Source organism: Diabrotica virgifera, chromosome 6, assembly GCF_917563875.1.
Source record: "Diabrotica virgifera virgifera chromosome 6, PGI_DIABVI_V3a".
NCBI lineage: Eukaryota > Metazoa > Arthropoda > Insecta > Coleoptera > Chrysomelidae > Diabrotica > Diabrotica virgifera.
This window is the reverse complement of record NC_065448.1, coordinates 43,216,545-43,230,614: the sequence shown is the minus strand read 5'-3', so window position 1 is coordinate 43,230,614 and position 14,070 is coordinate 43,216,545. Positions and strand designations below refer to the sequence as shown.

Genomic DNA, 14,070 nt, shown 5'->3' with positions numbered 1-14,070 from the left:
TTCTCCCTCTGGGTAAGTTCAGGATGTGCTCCGCGAATAAACCTATTAATAGTTTTCGGGTCATCTTCCATGTCATCCAACCATCTCGTTCTGGTCCTTCCTTTTTCATCTTCGTATTGGCTTCCATTGTAATATTTTCTTTGTTGTGTTTGTATCTTGTCTCTGAACATGCCTCCAGTCATGATAGTCGACTTTTCACAAAACTTACAATATCGTACCCTTGATTTCATTCATTATGCCTAGTTACCAAGTGATATTGGCTCCATGTTCTTACAAGTAGTCATGTATTATGTCTGAACTACTGCTAAATTTCAGACAAGTAATAATCCAACCAAGATGTGAGTTTTTAAGAACAATAATTCTTATCCTTGGTCAGAGGTAGTGATGTCACAGCTAACGATTTTTCAGTAGATCTATTGATCTCCTGTCAAATCTACCTATCTACTGATTTCTCTTTTTTTTTCACCCAAAAAATCAAAAATGGGGAAAGGAAATGCAGCCCGAAAAGCTTAAAATACATAATTTACGTAGTTCTATGAGCTTAAGTTACTATAGTTTACTAGATTTTATAAAAAGACAACTTATCGCGACAACCCTTAAAGGTGATTAATAGAGACCCTGGAAATTTATTACCACTTGAACAACTATATTGAGGCTAAGATACCTTTGTTAAATGTTAGAGATTCTAATATAATTTTAAGGAAAAGATGTTAGATTTTTTTATAGAAAGTATAAACCAGATATGTAAGAGATTTGATTTTAATAATCAGGTGTTAATTAATATGAAATTAATTGATCCTGCAAGACTCACTGAGAAACCACCTAGTGTCCTTCCTTTGGCAAAATTTGGTTAACCCTGTAACCGTCACACCTTAAATTCATTGAAATAAAATTCTAAAAATTCGTCTGAATGTTTTTTTGCGATTATGAACGCATCAATGGGGTTGGTATATGCAATTTTTGTATAAAAAGTGGAGTTTGAAAATGTTGCCCTCAAGTAACATTGTCCATTAGTGGTATAATGAGAATGTTGCTCCAAAGCAACACTAAGAGTTTGAGGTTAAAATTTTTGTATTGTGCAAATGAGAGATCACTACTAACAAAAGTAATTTTTTAGGGCTTACAATATGTAAGAAAAACTACAGAAATAAGCAAACTTGAACTTTAATACTTACTAAGTTACAAGAAAAAACAAAGATAAAAATTTATGGAGAGTTACGAAAATTTAAAAAAAAAACAATTCGTAGATGGTGTAAATTATAGTCTCATGTCACATTTTTGACACAGAATTGTCGTGTAGCCTTTCTTGCAAAAGCCGTATCTTCGTTTTGGTCCATAGATGTCAGTGTCCTATGTTGTCTTTCCTAGTGATGGCATGTGGTCGACTTTTCGTAGGAGTTACAATTTTTTCAGCCGTCTCGTTAAGTGAAGGCCGCCCTTCTTTTTTATTTTACCTATTTGGTAAAAAAAATATTCAGCTATGTCCATTTTAAATTTTTTTAAGGTATTGGTATAATATTTATAAAGTATTTTCATTTTCTTGGGTTGTGGCTCTTCCAAATCTATTTCTTCCTGCTCAATATCAGATTCTTCTATGAATATGCTCAATATCAGATTTTGTAATAGAAAATTATCACTTAAACCGAATGTATGACAGGTGGTTTTGAGAAAGAGTCATGGAAATTATGATGTGACAAGTGGCAAGTACTTTTCATCAGTTCATTTTTTTATGTACCTATACTTTTATATGTATCCATTATTTATTCTGAGACTTCTTTATGGAATCTGTACTTTATGTCTGAGAGTAAGGTTGAAGCAGAGAACAATAACCACAGAGAAACGACACGCCTTTGATCTTTGGTGGCTAAGCTGCCAACGACACTTAAAGCAACCAGAGCGACCATCGAAGCAATAGTCAGTGGGCATATCACAAAATATAAATTCGTAAATAAAATTAAGCACTTATGTTGACTTTCAATAAATATAGAATATTGCACCGAGAAAAAAGTTGCGTACAGGGCCGGCTTTTGTTGGCATTCTTTATAATAATGGAATTATTTTTTATTTACAAAAGGTTGAAAATATACCGCACAATGCAAAGTAATGATGAAAATCATATTGATTGGAACCACAAATGAAAATACCTTTTTATTTATCCTGATTTTGGCATTGAAAGACCAATAATAAAATATACCTATTTATTACGGTAGGTGTGGCTTTCACTGATTGTTTTTGGCTTGGGCTGATACAAGATATAATTTGTTCGTCGAGGTATTTCCTAATAAATTATACTTTTTAATATAGGTTATCGAAAAATAACACAGCCATTGTAACGGCTACAGAAATGTCACAAACTCTGAAAGTTCCAATTTTCTTTGGGTGACAAATGTTCGTTATCAATAACAAGAAACTTTACGTTGAAATCGAATGTCAATATGGTTCTTGTCTTGGAAACCTATCAAAAGTACAGTTTTCCTTTAAAGTCGAATATCGGAGCAAACGAATAAAAACCCAAGAAGTACTGTAAGAGTATATTTCTATAAATATAAATATGTGAACATCCGTGAACCACACACGAGTAACCAGACATTTTAACTATTATAATTATTATATAAATGCTCAAACAAACTTGTTAAGTCAAGTATTTACCATACACGCCTACGAACTATCGTAAAACAACCAGAGTGACAGAATTAGCTGGAATTAGCATGTGTTGGGAACACATAAAGCAACCAGGTTCGCGCATGCGTCTTCAAAAACGGTACACGTTTTAAGTATGGTCGTGTCGTTTCTCTGTGGTTATTGTTCTCTGGTTGAAGTTAGAAAACACTTCTGAAATTTTTTCCAGAGCTGTGACAACACTGGTCAGAACAGGGAACAGATGATGGTTAGAAGCTTAGAAAAATTGCGCAAAAAATGTATTGCCACACCTCTGAGACAATGTGCCCTGATTTGACCAAGCCTTACGCCTTTTAAACTTTTTTCCTTCCAAAATACTTTGATTTTTTACAAATTGACAAGATAATTTTTTCTTTCTAGAAAAATACTTTACTACTTCTCCTATATTTAATATTCCTTTTGCAATAATACAGATGAAGAAATTTTGTATATCAAATCAATGAAATTTGCTTCTCAGAAACCAGATTTCATTTTGAAAAAAAAAAACTTATTTGGTGTCATATTCAAGCTAAATCAATTTTTTTAATGGTTTCTGTCTTTTTAAAGATGCAATGTCTGATTTTGGTTCACTCTGCTTGAAATGTTTTGGAAACCTGTGAGCACATCTTGGATATAGTTTAATTGCATCAGGTAATATAAGTATAATCATAATAAAGGTATAATTATCAACAACACAATAACTTATTTTGAGTACCATGTTCTGGTTTATTAATAGAATATTCTAATATTGCATAGTTTTTCTTCACTCCTGTTTTTCATAACTGTATCTCACATTGTTGTAAAAATGTTTATGTTGTAATTAACCACATACTGTATCTTTAATTTTACTTTTTGTTTTCAGACAAGATGTTCTTGTACAACTTAACCCTGCAAAGGGGTACTACTATTTCCCATGCAATTCATGGTAATTTCTCGGGTTCCAAAATACAAGAGATTGTAATTTCAAGAGGAAAAATCTTAGAACTGCTTAGACCGGATCCCAACACTGGAAAAGTGCATACACTCTTAACCATAGAGATCTTTGGTATCATTAGATCTTTGATGCCCTTTAGGTTAACTGGTGGAACTAAGGACTATGTAATAGTAGGTTCAGACTCTGGAAGATTGGTGATTCTAGAGTATAATCAACAGAAAAATGTTTTTGAAAAGGTCCATCAAGAAACTTTTGGAAAATCAGGAGGTAGGCGTATTGTCCCAGGTCAATATCTGGCTACAGATTTAAGAGGGAGAGCTGTAATGATTGGAGCTATAGAAAAACAAAAATTAGCTTATATTTTGAATAGAGATGCTCAAGCAAGGTTGACTATATCATCACCACTCGAAGCACATAAAAGTAACACATTAGTTTACCATATGGTAGGTGTAGATGTTGGTTATGACAATCCAATTTTTGCTTGTTTAGAAATAGACTATGAAGAAGCTGATAGTGATCCCACAGGTGAGGCTGCACAAAAAACACAGCAAACACTAACCTTTTATGAAATTGATTTGGTTGTAAACCATGTGGTAAGAAAATACTCTGAACCATTAGAAGAACATGCTAACTTCTTGGTAACGGTACCTGGTGGAGATGATGGACCTTCTGGAGTTCTAATTTGTTCAGAAAACTATTTGACCTACAAAAACTTGGGAGAACAGCATGATATTCGTTGTCCCATACCTCGTAGAAGGAATGATTTAGATGATCCTGAAAGAGGAATGATATTTGTTTGTTCAGCTACTCACAAAACAAAATCGATGTTCTTTTTCTTGGCTCAAACTGAACAAGGAGATATTTTTAAGATAACATTAGAGACTGATGATGATATGGTAACTGAAATAAAGTTAAAATACTTTGATACAGTTCCTGTAGCCACTGCTATGTGTGTATTGAAGACTGGTTTCTTATTTGTAGCATCAGAGTTTGGCAACCAGTAAGTATTGATTCTTTTGTTCAATGTTTTAAATTTTGGACTTAAGGCCGGCCATTGGTAATGTTATAAGTATAGCCGATCCCATCACCTTTATAAAGTACACCACTCATAATCTAGAGCATATATGTATACCGAAAAATGCTTAACCTACTAACAATATATGTCGCTAGTTCCAGCCATATTTTTGTTATCCTACCTGTTGTGTATTGTTTATAAAAAAATGTGAAAGTTTTGCTTTTTTCTCAATAAATATAAGAGCGTTTATATCTAAATTACTTAAGTATTTAAATGAATTTCATGATAAAATTCCGTTTAGCACTACAGTAGAAGTAATGGAAGGATATAACGTTAAAAAAATGTGAATTAATAAAGTACTTTTTGCGTGGTGTACTTTGAAAATAAATTTCTGAAATTAATAGAAATTGGCATGTGAAACGTAAATATTCGACATATAATACGAATACAGTATAGGAATCTGTAAGAATCTAAGCTCTGTTAATGTAGCCATTATGTATAAGATGGCGCTACGAAAAATATTATATACATGTGCAAAATTCAGGAGCGGTATGGCCCGTTTGAAACTTTCCTTTGGAAATTTCGGTACTGTATAGAGAGTAATACCGTTTTGAGGGATGCGGGTGGTTCATTATTGCGTACTTGGAATAATATCAGGGCCCCGTAACCGGGCGTGCAACGCGTGCGGTGCACGCGTGCGTAACCCCAATGGGGCGCCAAACCGAAGGATTGGTAAATAAGAAATATTTATTTTAAATGAGATAATCATTTTTTATATACAATTTTATTTATTTCATGAACAGCTAGAGAAATCTCAAAAATCAAATATTGTGTTATTACTGAAAAAATGATTATTATTCCCGTCCTGAAATGTTGAACGTACTCCGTCTAAAATATATTACATTTTATTGTCCCTTCCTAATTTTTTTCTTTGAAGTATGTAGATAGATTGAATTACGCTTGCCATATGAAAATCAAACATCAAATCACACTCCTTGACGACTAGAAACATAAATTAGTACCCATAACGCAACTTAGCAGTTTTACTCCTATAAAGTGAATCTTTTACTCTAATGATAATTACCCTTAAGTAAACACATACTCTATGAATTATGATTATGTATTTAACTTGGGTATTACCTTTTCCCGTAAAATTAATAATGTATTAATAATAATTAAAATTAATAATTAATAAAATTAATATGAAACCATATGGTTGCTAGTTATGCAGACACCCTATATAAAATTTGTTTGAAAACTTTGATATAACAAAATATTATTGTTTATTTACTTGAATGTATATTTTTAATTTAATACACAGGGTGCTTCATTCATGTTGCAAAAAAATTTAAGGGGAAAGACGCAAAATGTCGCCTCTCAAAATTTTCCTGTGTTTTAAATGTGTTCATTTTTTTCGAATACTGAGAAAACTAATAAGTATTTTTAAAAAAATTAAACGCAGAATGAAAGAAAACGTTATTGCCGAGGGCCGACAGTCCCTTAGAATAAATAAAAAGTTTCTTTTGAATTAAATATTTGCAATTCACTAAATTTTCTCTGTTTTCACTAAGTTTTCAGGAGAAGTTTTTTCAGGAGAAGAATAGGAGAAGTTTTAATTGTAGAACAGTTTAAAAATTTGGAACGTCAGATTACGAAAACGCTCCATGTATTTTTTCGAACAGAACTTCCAATTGATTTGTTACTGTTTCATTAAACTCTCATGCAAAAATCATATTGCTATTTATCAAAAATATAATTCCTGCCATTTGACATGTTCTTCGTGTTAAACTTATTAAAATGCCCAGTTGGTGATAATACCAGTCTGATTTTTGCATAAGAGTTTAATGAAATCGTAACAAATCAGTTGGAAGTTCTGTCAGACAAAATACATGGAACGTTTTCGTAGTCTGATGTTCCAAATTTTTAACCTGTTCCACAATTAAAGCTTCGCCTGTTTCAGTGGTCCCGTACATCAAAGTTTGTCCGACTAGACACAGTTAAGTTAAAAATTTTCAGCTTGTTATTAATCAACTTCTTTTTTGTACGCGAGATCCAAGCCTATAATTCAAATTTAACTTATAAATAAGTGATTTTTACTCAGGTCAGCCGTTATGATGAAACATTTTATTTTAGGGAATATAGTATGGTATAGTTAGACCCATACCCAGACATCCAAAGTGAAAGTTATCCTCCAACACCAAATTGTTCTATATGGTCCACATAATGTTCAGAAAAAAGTCACACCATTTTGAGCGTCGGGTTTGGGGGGGAGAGGGGGGAGAAATCGGTAAATTCGTAGTTTTTTACGTTTTTCGTCAATATTTCTAAAACTATGCGATTTAGCATGAACAACCTTCTATACAAAATTGTTCTACATTAAATTTGAAACAAAAAAGGTCCTATGCATAACCCTTCTAAAATGAACGGTTCCAAAGTTACGGAGGTAGTATGTTATAATTGGTCCAAAAAAGGCCTAACCCAGACATCCGAAGTAAAAGTTTTCCTGCAACACCAAATTGTTCTATATGGTCCACATATGAGTGATCGCGTCTAACCTTAATTTATACCGTTTTTTTTTAGTTGTTATATGCATGTTTATCCGATTTTTTTGCCGGTACGGCGAGCTCTATTTCAAAAATCTTCTAGTTTTCTCCAAATAATATTTTTTCTAGATTTTTTGTGATATTCTAAATAAAATAAGTTTCTTGACATTTTTCTCCAAAGTTAATGGTTTTAAAGTTATAAGCGATTTAAATCCGAAAAATTCCAAAACGCATTTTTGGATTTTAAATCGCTTATAACTTTAAAACTGTTAACTTTTGAGAAAAATGTCAAGAAACTTATTTTATTTAAAATGTCCCAAAAAATCTAGAAAAAATATTTTTTGGAGGAAAACTGGAGATTTTTGAAATAGAGCGCGCCGCACCGACAAAAAAATCGGATGGACATGTATATTTAACAATTAAAACACGACGGTTTAAATTAGGGTTAGACACAATCACTCTTTAGAATCTTCAAGCTGAATGTTTAAACTTCAATTTAAGAATCTGGCAACCTCAAAAGTTCTAATTTAAATATGAGTTTTTAGGCCTCGTAAATGAGCATTTTCGCACTTTTCAGATTTTAAATCGCCTATAACTCGAAAACTATCAATTTTTGAAAAAAAATTACAAGATACCTTTCTTGTTTAGAATGACCCACTAAACTTAAAAATATATGTTCCGGGGCAAAAAAACGTGATCTTTTCTATTTGTTTATAAAAATTGTTTAAACAGTTTCTGCCCAAAAATTCCGCCCGGCACCCTTCAGATTTGTTTAGAGGGGACATGTTTGAATAGGAATCCACAAAGAAACCGAATCAGAAATTTTCCCAGACGGGAGCGGTCTCACCACATGGACTAAAATAGATTTCTCCAATACTTTTGGTTTAGATTTTACCACGAGATACGAGCACAGTATTTATCCAAGTAAAATTTTCAGCGAGACCCCGTCCTTAAACCGCCTACTAAAAAATTAAAAGTTCGCACCTGATATATAAAACGATTTCGAGTCATCTTAGCGAGGCCGCACCTGCATACTCTCTGTACTTAACTAAACTATCGACTCACTAAAAATTCTGCCGTTTGCGGCCTCGCTTAGATATCTATTGCGTTATTTCTCCGATAGAGGCAGCATCTCTCGGGAAAGAATCTTTTCTCTCTGTTGCGCCGGCATTTGGGGACCTCTCTTTCATACAACGGCCGGCCTTAAAATAAGATTCATAATGGTGTAGTTATGAATTTTAGTTTAAACACAAAGTCCTAAATAAACTTCCTGTACATAGTACCAATACATTTATTAAATGGTGTGTTGGCCTCCAATCCTGAAACATTTCACCTCTTAATTAATTAATTTTAATTGTGACAAATTTAGTATTTTTAAGACTCAGATTTTCACTTTTTTTGTATCTAAATGTGGTTTTCCACTAAACAGTTATATTTTTTCAGTTTTCAAAGTTTGATAGAATACACACAAGTCACCATTTGATATTTGAATCTGCACATGATGAACAACTTTCTATGGCCACAAATTATCGAATTATCTCGCATGATGAGCAACTTTCTATTGGCCACAAATTATCGAATTATCTTAGTCATGTCAATTGGGCTAACAGGCGCGCACTTTGTTTCTCCTCTCCGTTAAATGACAATTAAACAAACTTGTGGTTCTATCGTGCATTTGCTTACGTCTGTAGCTTGAAGTTGAATAAAGTTTAGAGTGGAAAACTGCCATAAGATATTGTTAATGTGTTGTTTTGAAGGACCAAAGTCACCCATTGTTATATTTTTAGTTACCTCTACCAAATTGCTCATCTTGGTGATGATGATGATGAATTGGAATTCAGTTCAGCTATGCCTTTGGAAGAAGGTGACACATTTTTCTTTGCTCCCAGACCTTTAAGAAATTTGGTCTTAGTTGATGAACTGGAATCACTTTCTCCAATTCTCTCATCCAGAGTCGCTGATTTGGCTGGTGAAGATACCCCACAGTTGTACATGTTGTGTGGACGGGGCCCTAGATCATCTATGAGAGTATTGAGACACGGTTTGGAGGTTTCAGAAATGGCTGTATCTGAGTTACCTGGTAATCCAAATGCTGTATGGACGGTGAAGAGAAGAAGTGATGGTAAGTTGTAGAATTTGATTTTACAAGCAGGTATCTAGTCATTGATGTGTTATTTAAAATAAACTGATATTGTTGTCATGTGTTCAGCCAAAATATCTTTTTGAATTCAAGAAGTAGGTATATATTCTATGCTTACGAATTTTCTTCTCATGTATTAAAATGTCCATATTTTGGTAATTTTCCATTTTGTAGGTTATTGTTCTATTGTAGATTATTTTTATGTACACCTGATAAGTTTGAAACCATAAGATAGTTTCATCTGTGCACTATTTTATTTTTAAGGCACATTTTTGTCATTACCATCAACTATAAGAACACCCTTCTTTTTATCTTGATTGTTTTTCAAATAGTTTCTTCTTTTGTTGTTGTTGTTTTGGTGTTATATAATTGTTACAGTGTTTATAACTAAAGTATACAAATGAAGGGTCAGGGGGAAGAATGATTAATGTCTTTCTGGAAGCATTTTCGGTAAAATGAAGAACAAAGTTACATATTCATCGTTTTTCCCTCTTGCATTCAATCTTCTGACCTGTTTTTAAGGTGATTCCCATTGTTATTTCCCCTTGGCCATTCACAGGTCGATAGTACTCGTTCTAAGCTAACTGATTGCACATAATGACCAAAAAATTGACATTCATCGTTTTTTCCCGCTGACCCTTCAAATATCTATGACCATTTTTAGTTTCCATGAGGTGATAAAATATTTGTTCAAAATCAGTCAAATCTGAGAGATTATTACGTACCTCACTTTTCAAAATCGTAAATCTTTAATTTAAAACCATAGTAACATCAATTTAATAATGCCTGGCTGTTGACATTTCTCAACACCAGTGCTTTTTTTATTTCAGATCCTGCTATAAGAAATTGGGGATAGACAAAATGGTAAGTATCTGAAGAACAAGATTTGATGCAAAGTCAGGAACATCTTCATGATATTGTAAAATAATTAATAAAAAAACTGATAATTTGTAAATATTATAATTGTATTTAATTAACAAAAAAAATTAATTTTTATTTAATTAAAGCTTGTCTCTCATATATGTGGAATTGCAAACAAAATTTCCGTGAAAGGTTAACTTTCAGTTCTATGAATTGATATTGGGGCATATTTCATTTTGACATCCATTAACAGAATACGAGAAAAGTGACATGCAACAACAAGTAGGCACTTTTCAGCAAACATTTATGAACAAAAAAGTTGATTTACACTTACAGTGATATAAGATACTAAGGTTAACAATAATAACTATGATCAATAAAAAAAAATTTATTTGTATATTAAAAAAACAATGATTTTCATTGTGAAAACACTTAAAAAACCATTTTTGGCCAAAAATTCTTAGAACTTATATTATTTTTTACCAATAGTGTCCCATATATTATGTTAACTTGATTAACTCAAATATTTATGATTTTTCATTCAAAAATATAATGTGAAAGAATTTTCTCGGATTAACATATGACTTTGTCTTGGTGTTTTTTTTTTTGTAAATTTTTGGTATATTGTGGCAACCACTAAATATTGTTTTTTTGTTAATGTTTTAAATTTTGGACTTAAAATAAGATTCATAATGATAAAGTTATGAATTTTAGTTTATACATAAAGTCCTAAATCAACTTCTTGAGCAGGAGCAGCACATTTATTAAATGGTGTGTTCGCCTCCACTTTGGAGACATTTCACCCCTTGTTAATTTTTATTGTAACAAGTTTGGTGTTTTAATGACGTCATATTTTCACCTTTTTACCCTATAATTTTGTTAGTAATTAGCTAACATAGTGTGAATGTAATATAAAAATATTATCTTACTACATGTTTATATTCTTTAGATGTTTGCATTGCATTGTTTTGATCATAATGAAATTTGAATCTTTTTTTTATTTTGGTACCTTGTATAATTTTACAAATATATTTTCAAAATAAATAATCTATAACTGCTTAATCGTGTTACCTTATGTTTAATAATATACAGTGATGAGTGTGCTAATAACCGGCAAAATAGCGCAAAATATGGAAAATGTATTTGTGAGATAAAAAGAAATGGAACTATTCGAGCTGGGAAATTTAGCGATATAAACCTTTAAATTTACATTATATTGATTATTTCCCACCTTTACACATATCAGAGGAGTATGTCAACTAAAACTGTGATGGTGGTAGTTTTCAAACTCGTCTGATATGTCTGAAGGTGGGACACAATCAATATAATGTATAAGTTAACCCATTAATGGCCAAGCATTGAAATAATTAGATTTTTCGCAATTCAAGTTTATATACTTTATAAATAAAGGTATAAGAACAATATTTTACTTAAAATTATAAACAATAATAATTGCAATATACAAAAAAACAATGTTTCGTTAACGAAACTTTGGCATAATATAGGTAGTAAATTGAAAGTTATACGTTTTATAGTGTGTAAGTGAAATTTCTTAGTTTTATCACTTGAAAACTAAAGATATTGCTACAATAGTTAATTATATAAAATAAAATGATCACTTGGCAGTATGGTAGTATGGCAGTAGCGTCATTATGGTATCTCATTTTTTATGGAAAGCACTAAAACAGTCAGCGTTCAAGTGAACCTTGCATTTTCCGCACATATAAACAGAGTTAGTTTTGCACAGTCTGCACCGCCGTCTACGTCCCTCCTCTTCGCGAACAATATTATGACCAATGTGGTATAATGAATATCAGAAAGCAAACTTCCTTTAGAAGTACGACCCCATGCGGATGTGGATGGCGTTGGCTCTGGGTCTGATTCGGAGTCACCTTCTTTAGCAGCTGTTTTTACTGTAAATCTTTTTTCGTTCAATATCAGTGACAAAACCAACGAAGAACGGAATTGCAATTGGGAGACTCGAGGGTTATTCGCAATGTTGTAAATTCTCCATGAGTTTACAACTGTGCAATCTACAAGGTTCATAAACAAGGGCCACCACCACTTTTTACTTCTTACTCGGATCCTGTAATTGATACCAAATTATCTAGGAGACTTTGACCCCTTATAGCTACCTTCGTCCCCCACGCAGCGTTCCGCCCCTGAAGAGTTTACTTAGTTTTGTCACGATCTACCTATTCCCAAAGTTTGGTGCCCTATATCGATCACGAATGTCACAAAAACCCCTTATAATTTATATATTCACCCCTGCCCCCAACCCTTTGTCCGCCACGCAGCGTTCTTTCCTTGGAGATTTTTCTTAGTTATGTCATGACATACTTATTCCTAAATTTTGGTGCACTATCTCGATCAAAAGCGTCAAAAAAGAAATAAAAACCGCGATTTTGACCCCTTATAACTACCCTCTTTCCCCGCTCTGGTTTCAGTCCCTGGAGATTTTACTTAGTTATGTTATGGTCTGCTTATTCCCAAATTTTGGTGCACTATCTTTATCATGAATGTCACAAAAAACCCTTATAATTTTTATATTTACCCCTGCCTCCACGCAGCGTTCCGCCCCTGGAGATTTTACTTATTTACTTCATGACTTACTTATTCCCAAAGTTTGGTGCACTATCCCGATTATGAGCGTCACAAAAAAAAATAATAAAAACGGCGACTTTGACCCCTTAAAACTACCCTCGCCCCCGCTCTGGTTTCCGCCCGTGTGAAAAAGTGATGTACACAACTTATTCAACATATCCCTGTATAGTTTGTCCATATTACTTATCACGAGCAAAATCCGCTTCCATCTCTTGGACTATTAGTAGACTATCCGATATGGATCATAACTTCACTGATCCTGCCAAAGTTTCATAAACGAAACATTACCTTTAAGGCGTTATAAAATTTTATGAGTAGTCATATTTCAAATTATGTTTGGATAATATTATTCTACAATCTCTAATTGAACAAGGAATGCTGGTTTGGTCGAATTTTAAATATCTTGTGATTTATTATGCGAGCTCAAACGGCACTGACAGATACTAGTAAATTTGGAGTGTTTTATTTATTATTTCAAAAATTGTGCAGCAGCTAATTTAGACCATTAAGATAACATACACGTCAATAAACTATCTATATAAAAGACTGATACATAAAATATAATAATCATCATATGAAAATCGTAGAAAAAAAATAATTAAAGAAATGTTTCGTTTTCGATACTTTGGCCATTAATGGGTTAATATCGCTAAATTTTCCAGCTCGACTAGTTTCATTTCTTCTTATCTCACGACTTAATACGTTTTCCATCCTTTGTGCTATTTTGCTGGTTATTAGCGCACTCATCACTGTATAGAAAAGTTATCAGATGTCATGCACTTCTGGGTATATGAGTGACAAGCTTCCGTTTTCTTTTGATGTTGAAATTTAACATACAGTATTAGTTTTTAATGCATTGGTCACTATTAAATGAAAAATGATTTATATTTACAATTTTGATGTTCATGGATATTGGGGTATATATATATTTCAAAGAAATTAGTGCTTAGTCTAGAATATTCTAAATTTTAATCACAAATCTAAATTAAACAACTAAAATTAGGTTATGTAGAAGAGCAATGTTTGTTCTGACATTTTCAAATAGGTAAGTAGTGCCACCATATCCGAGGTTATTTTCCAAAAAAATTTAGGTTGAATCTGTTATGCGATATTTAGTTATCTCATCTTTTAAAGGATAATCTCATTCTTATTCTTCCTCATGGCATCCTTCAAATAACTGCGTTATTTGCTCATTCCCTTACATCCTCGTTTAATGTTCCCATGAATGTATATTTCTATATCCAGTAGAAATTGTGAAAATTTCAGATCATATTTCTGACATTTGTTTACTACAAAAATTAAGAATATAAAAAAT

General features: G+C 32.4%; 1 protein-coding gene across 3 annotated transcripts in view; it reads left to right on the top strand.

Annotated features, from left to right (window-relative positions):
• Positions 1 to 14,070, top strand: part of LOC114324527 (splicing factor 3B subunit 3) — a 35,432-nt gene that overhangs the window by 1,107 nt on the left and 20,255 nt on the right. Inside the window, exons 2-4 of one of the 3 annotated variants that reach the window (XR_003651552.2) lie at positions 3,521 to 4,592; positions 8,938 to 9,272; positions 10,121 to 10,154. Coding sequence is in view for 1 of the 3 variants with exons in the window: in XM_028272387.2 (XP_028128188.1) it covers positions 3,526 to 4,592; positions 8,938 to 9,272 (1,402 nt within the window). In the remaining 2 variants the exon portion in view is untranslated. Of the gene's footprint in view, positions 1 to 3,520; positions 4,593 to 8,937; positions 9,273 to 10,103; positions 10,155 to 14,070 lie in introns of all 3 variants that reach the window. The other 2 variants (XR_007698499.1, XM_028272387.2) reach the window with 2 other exon arrangements.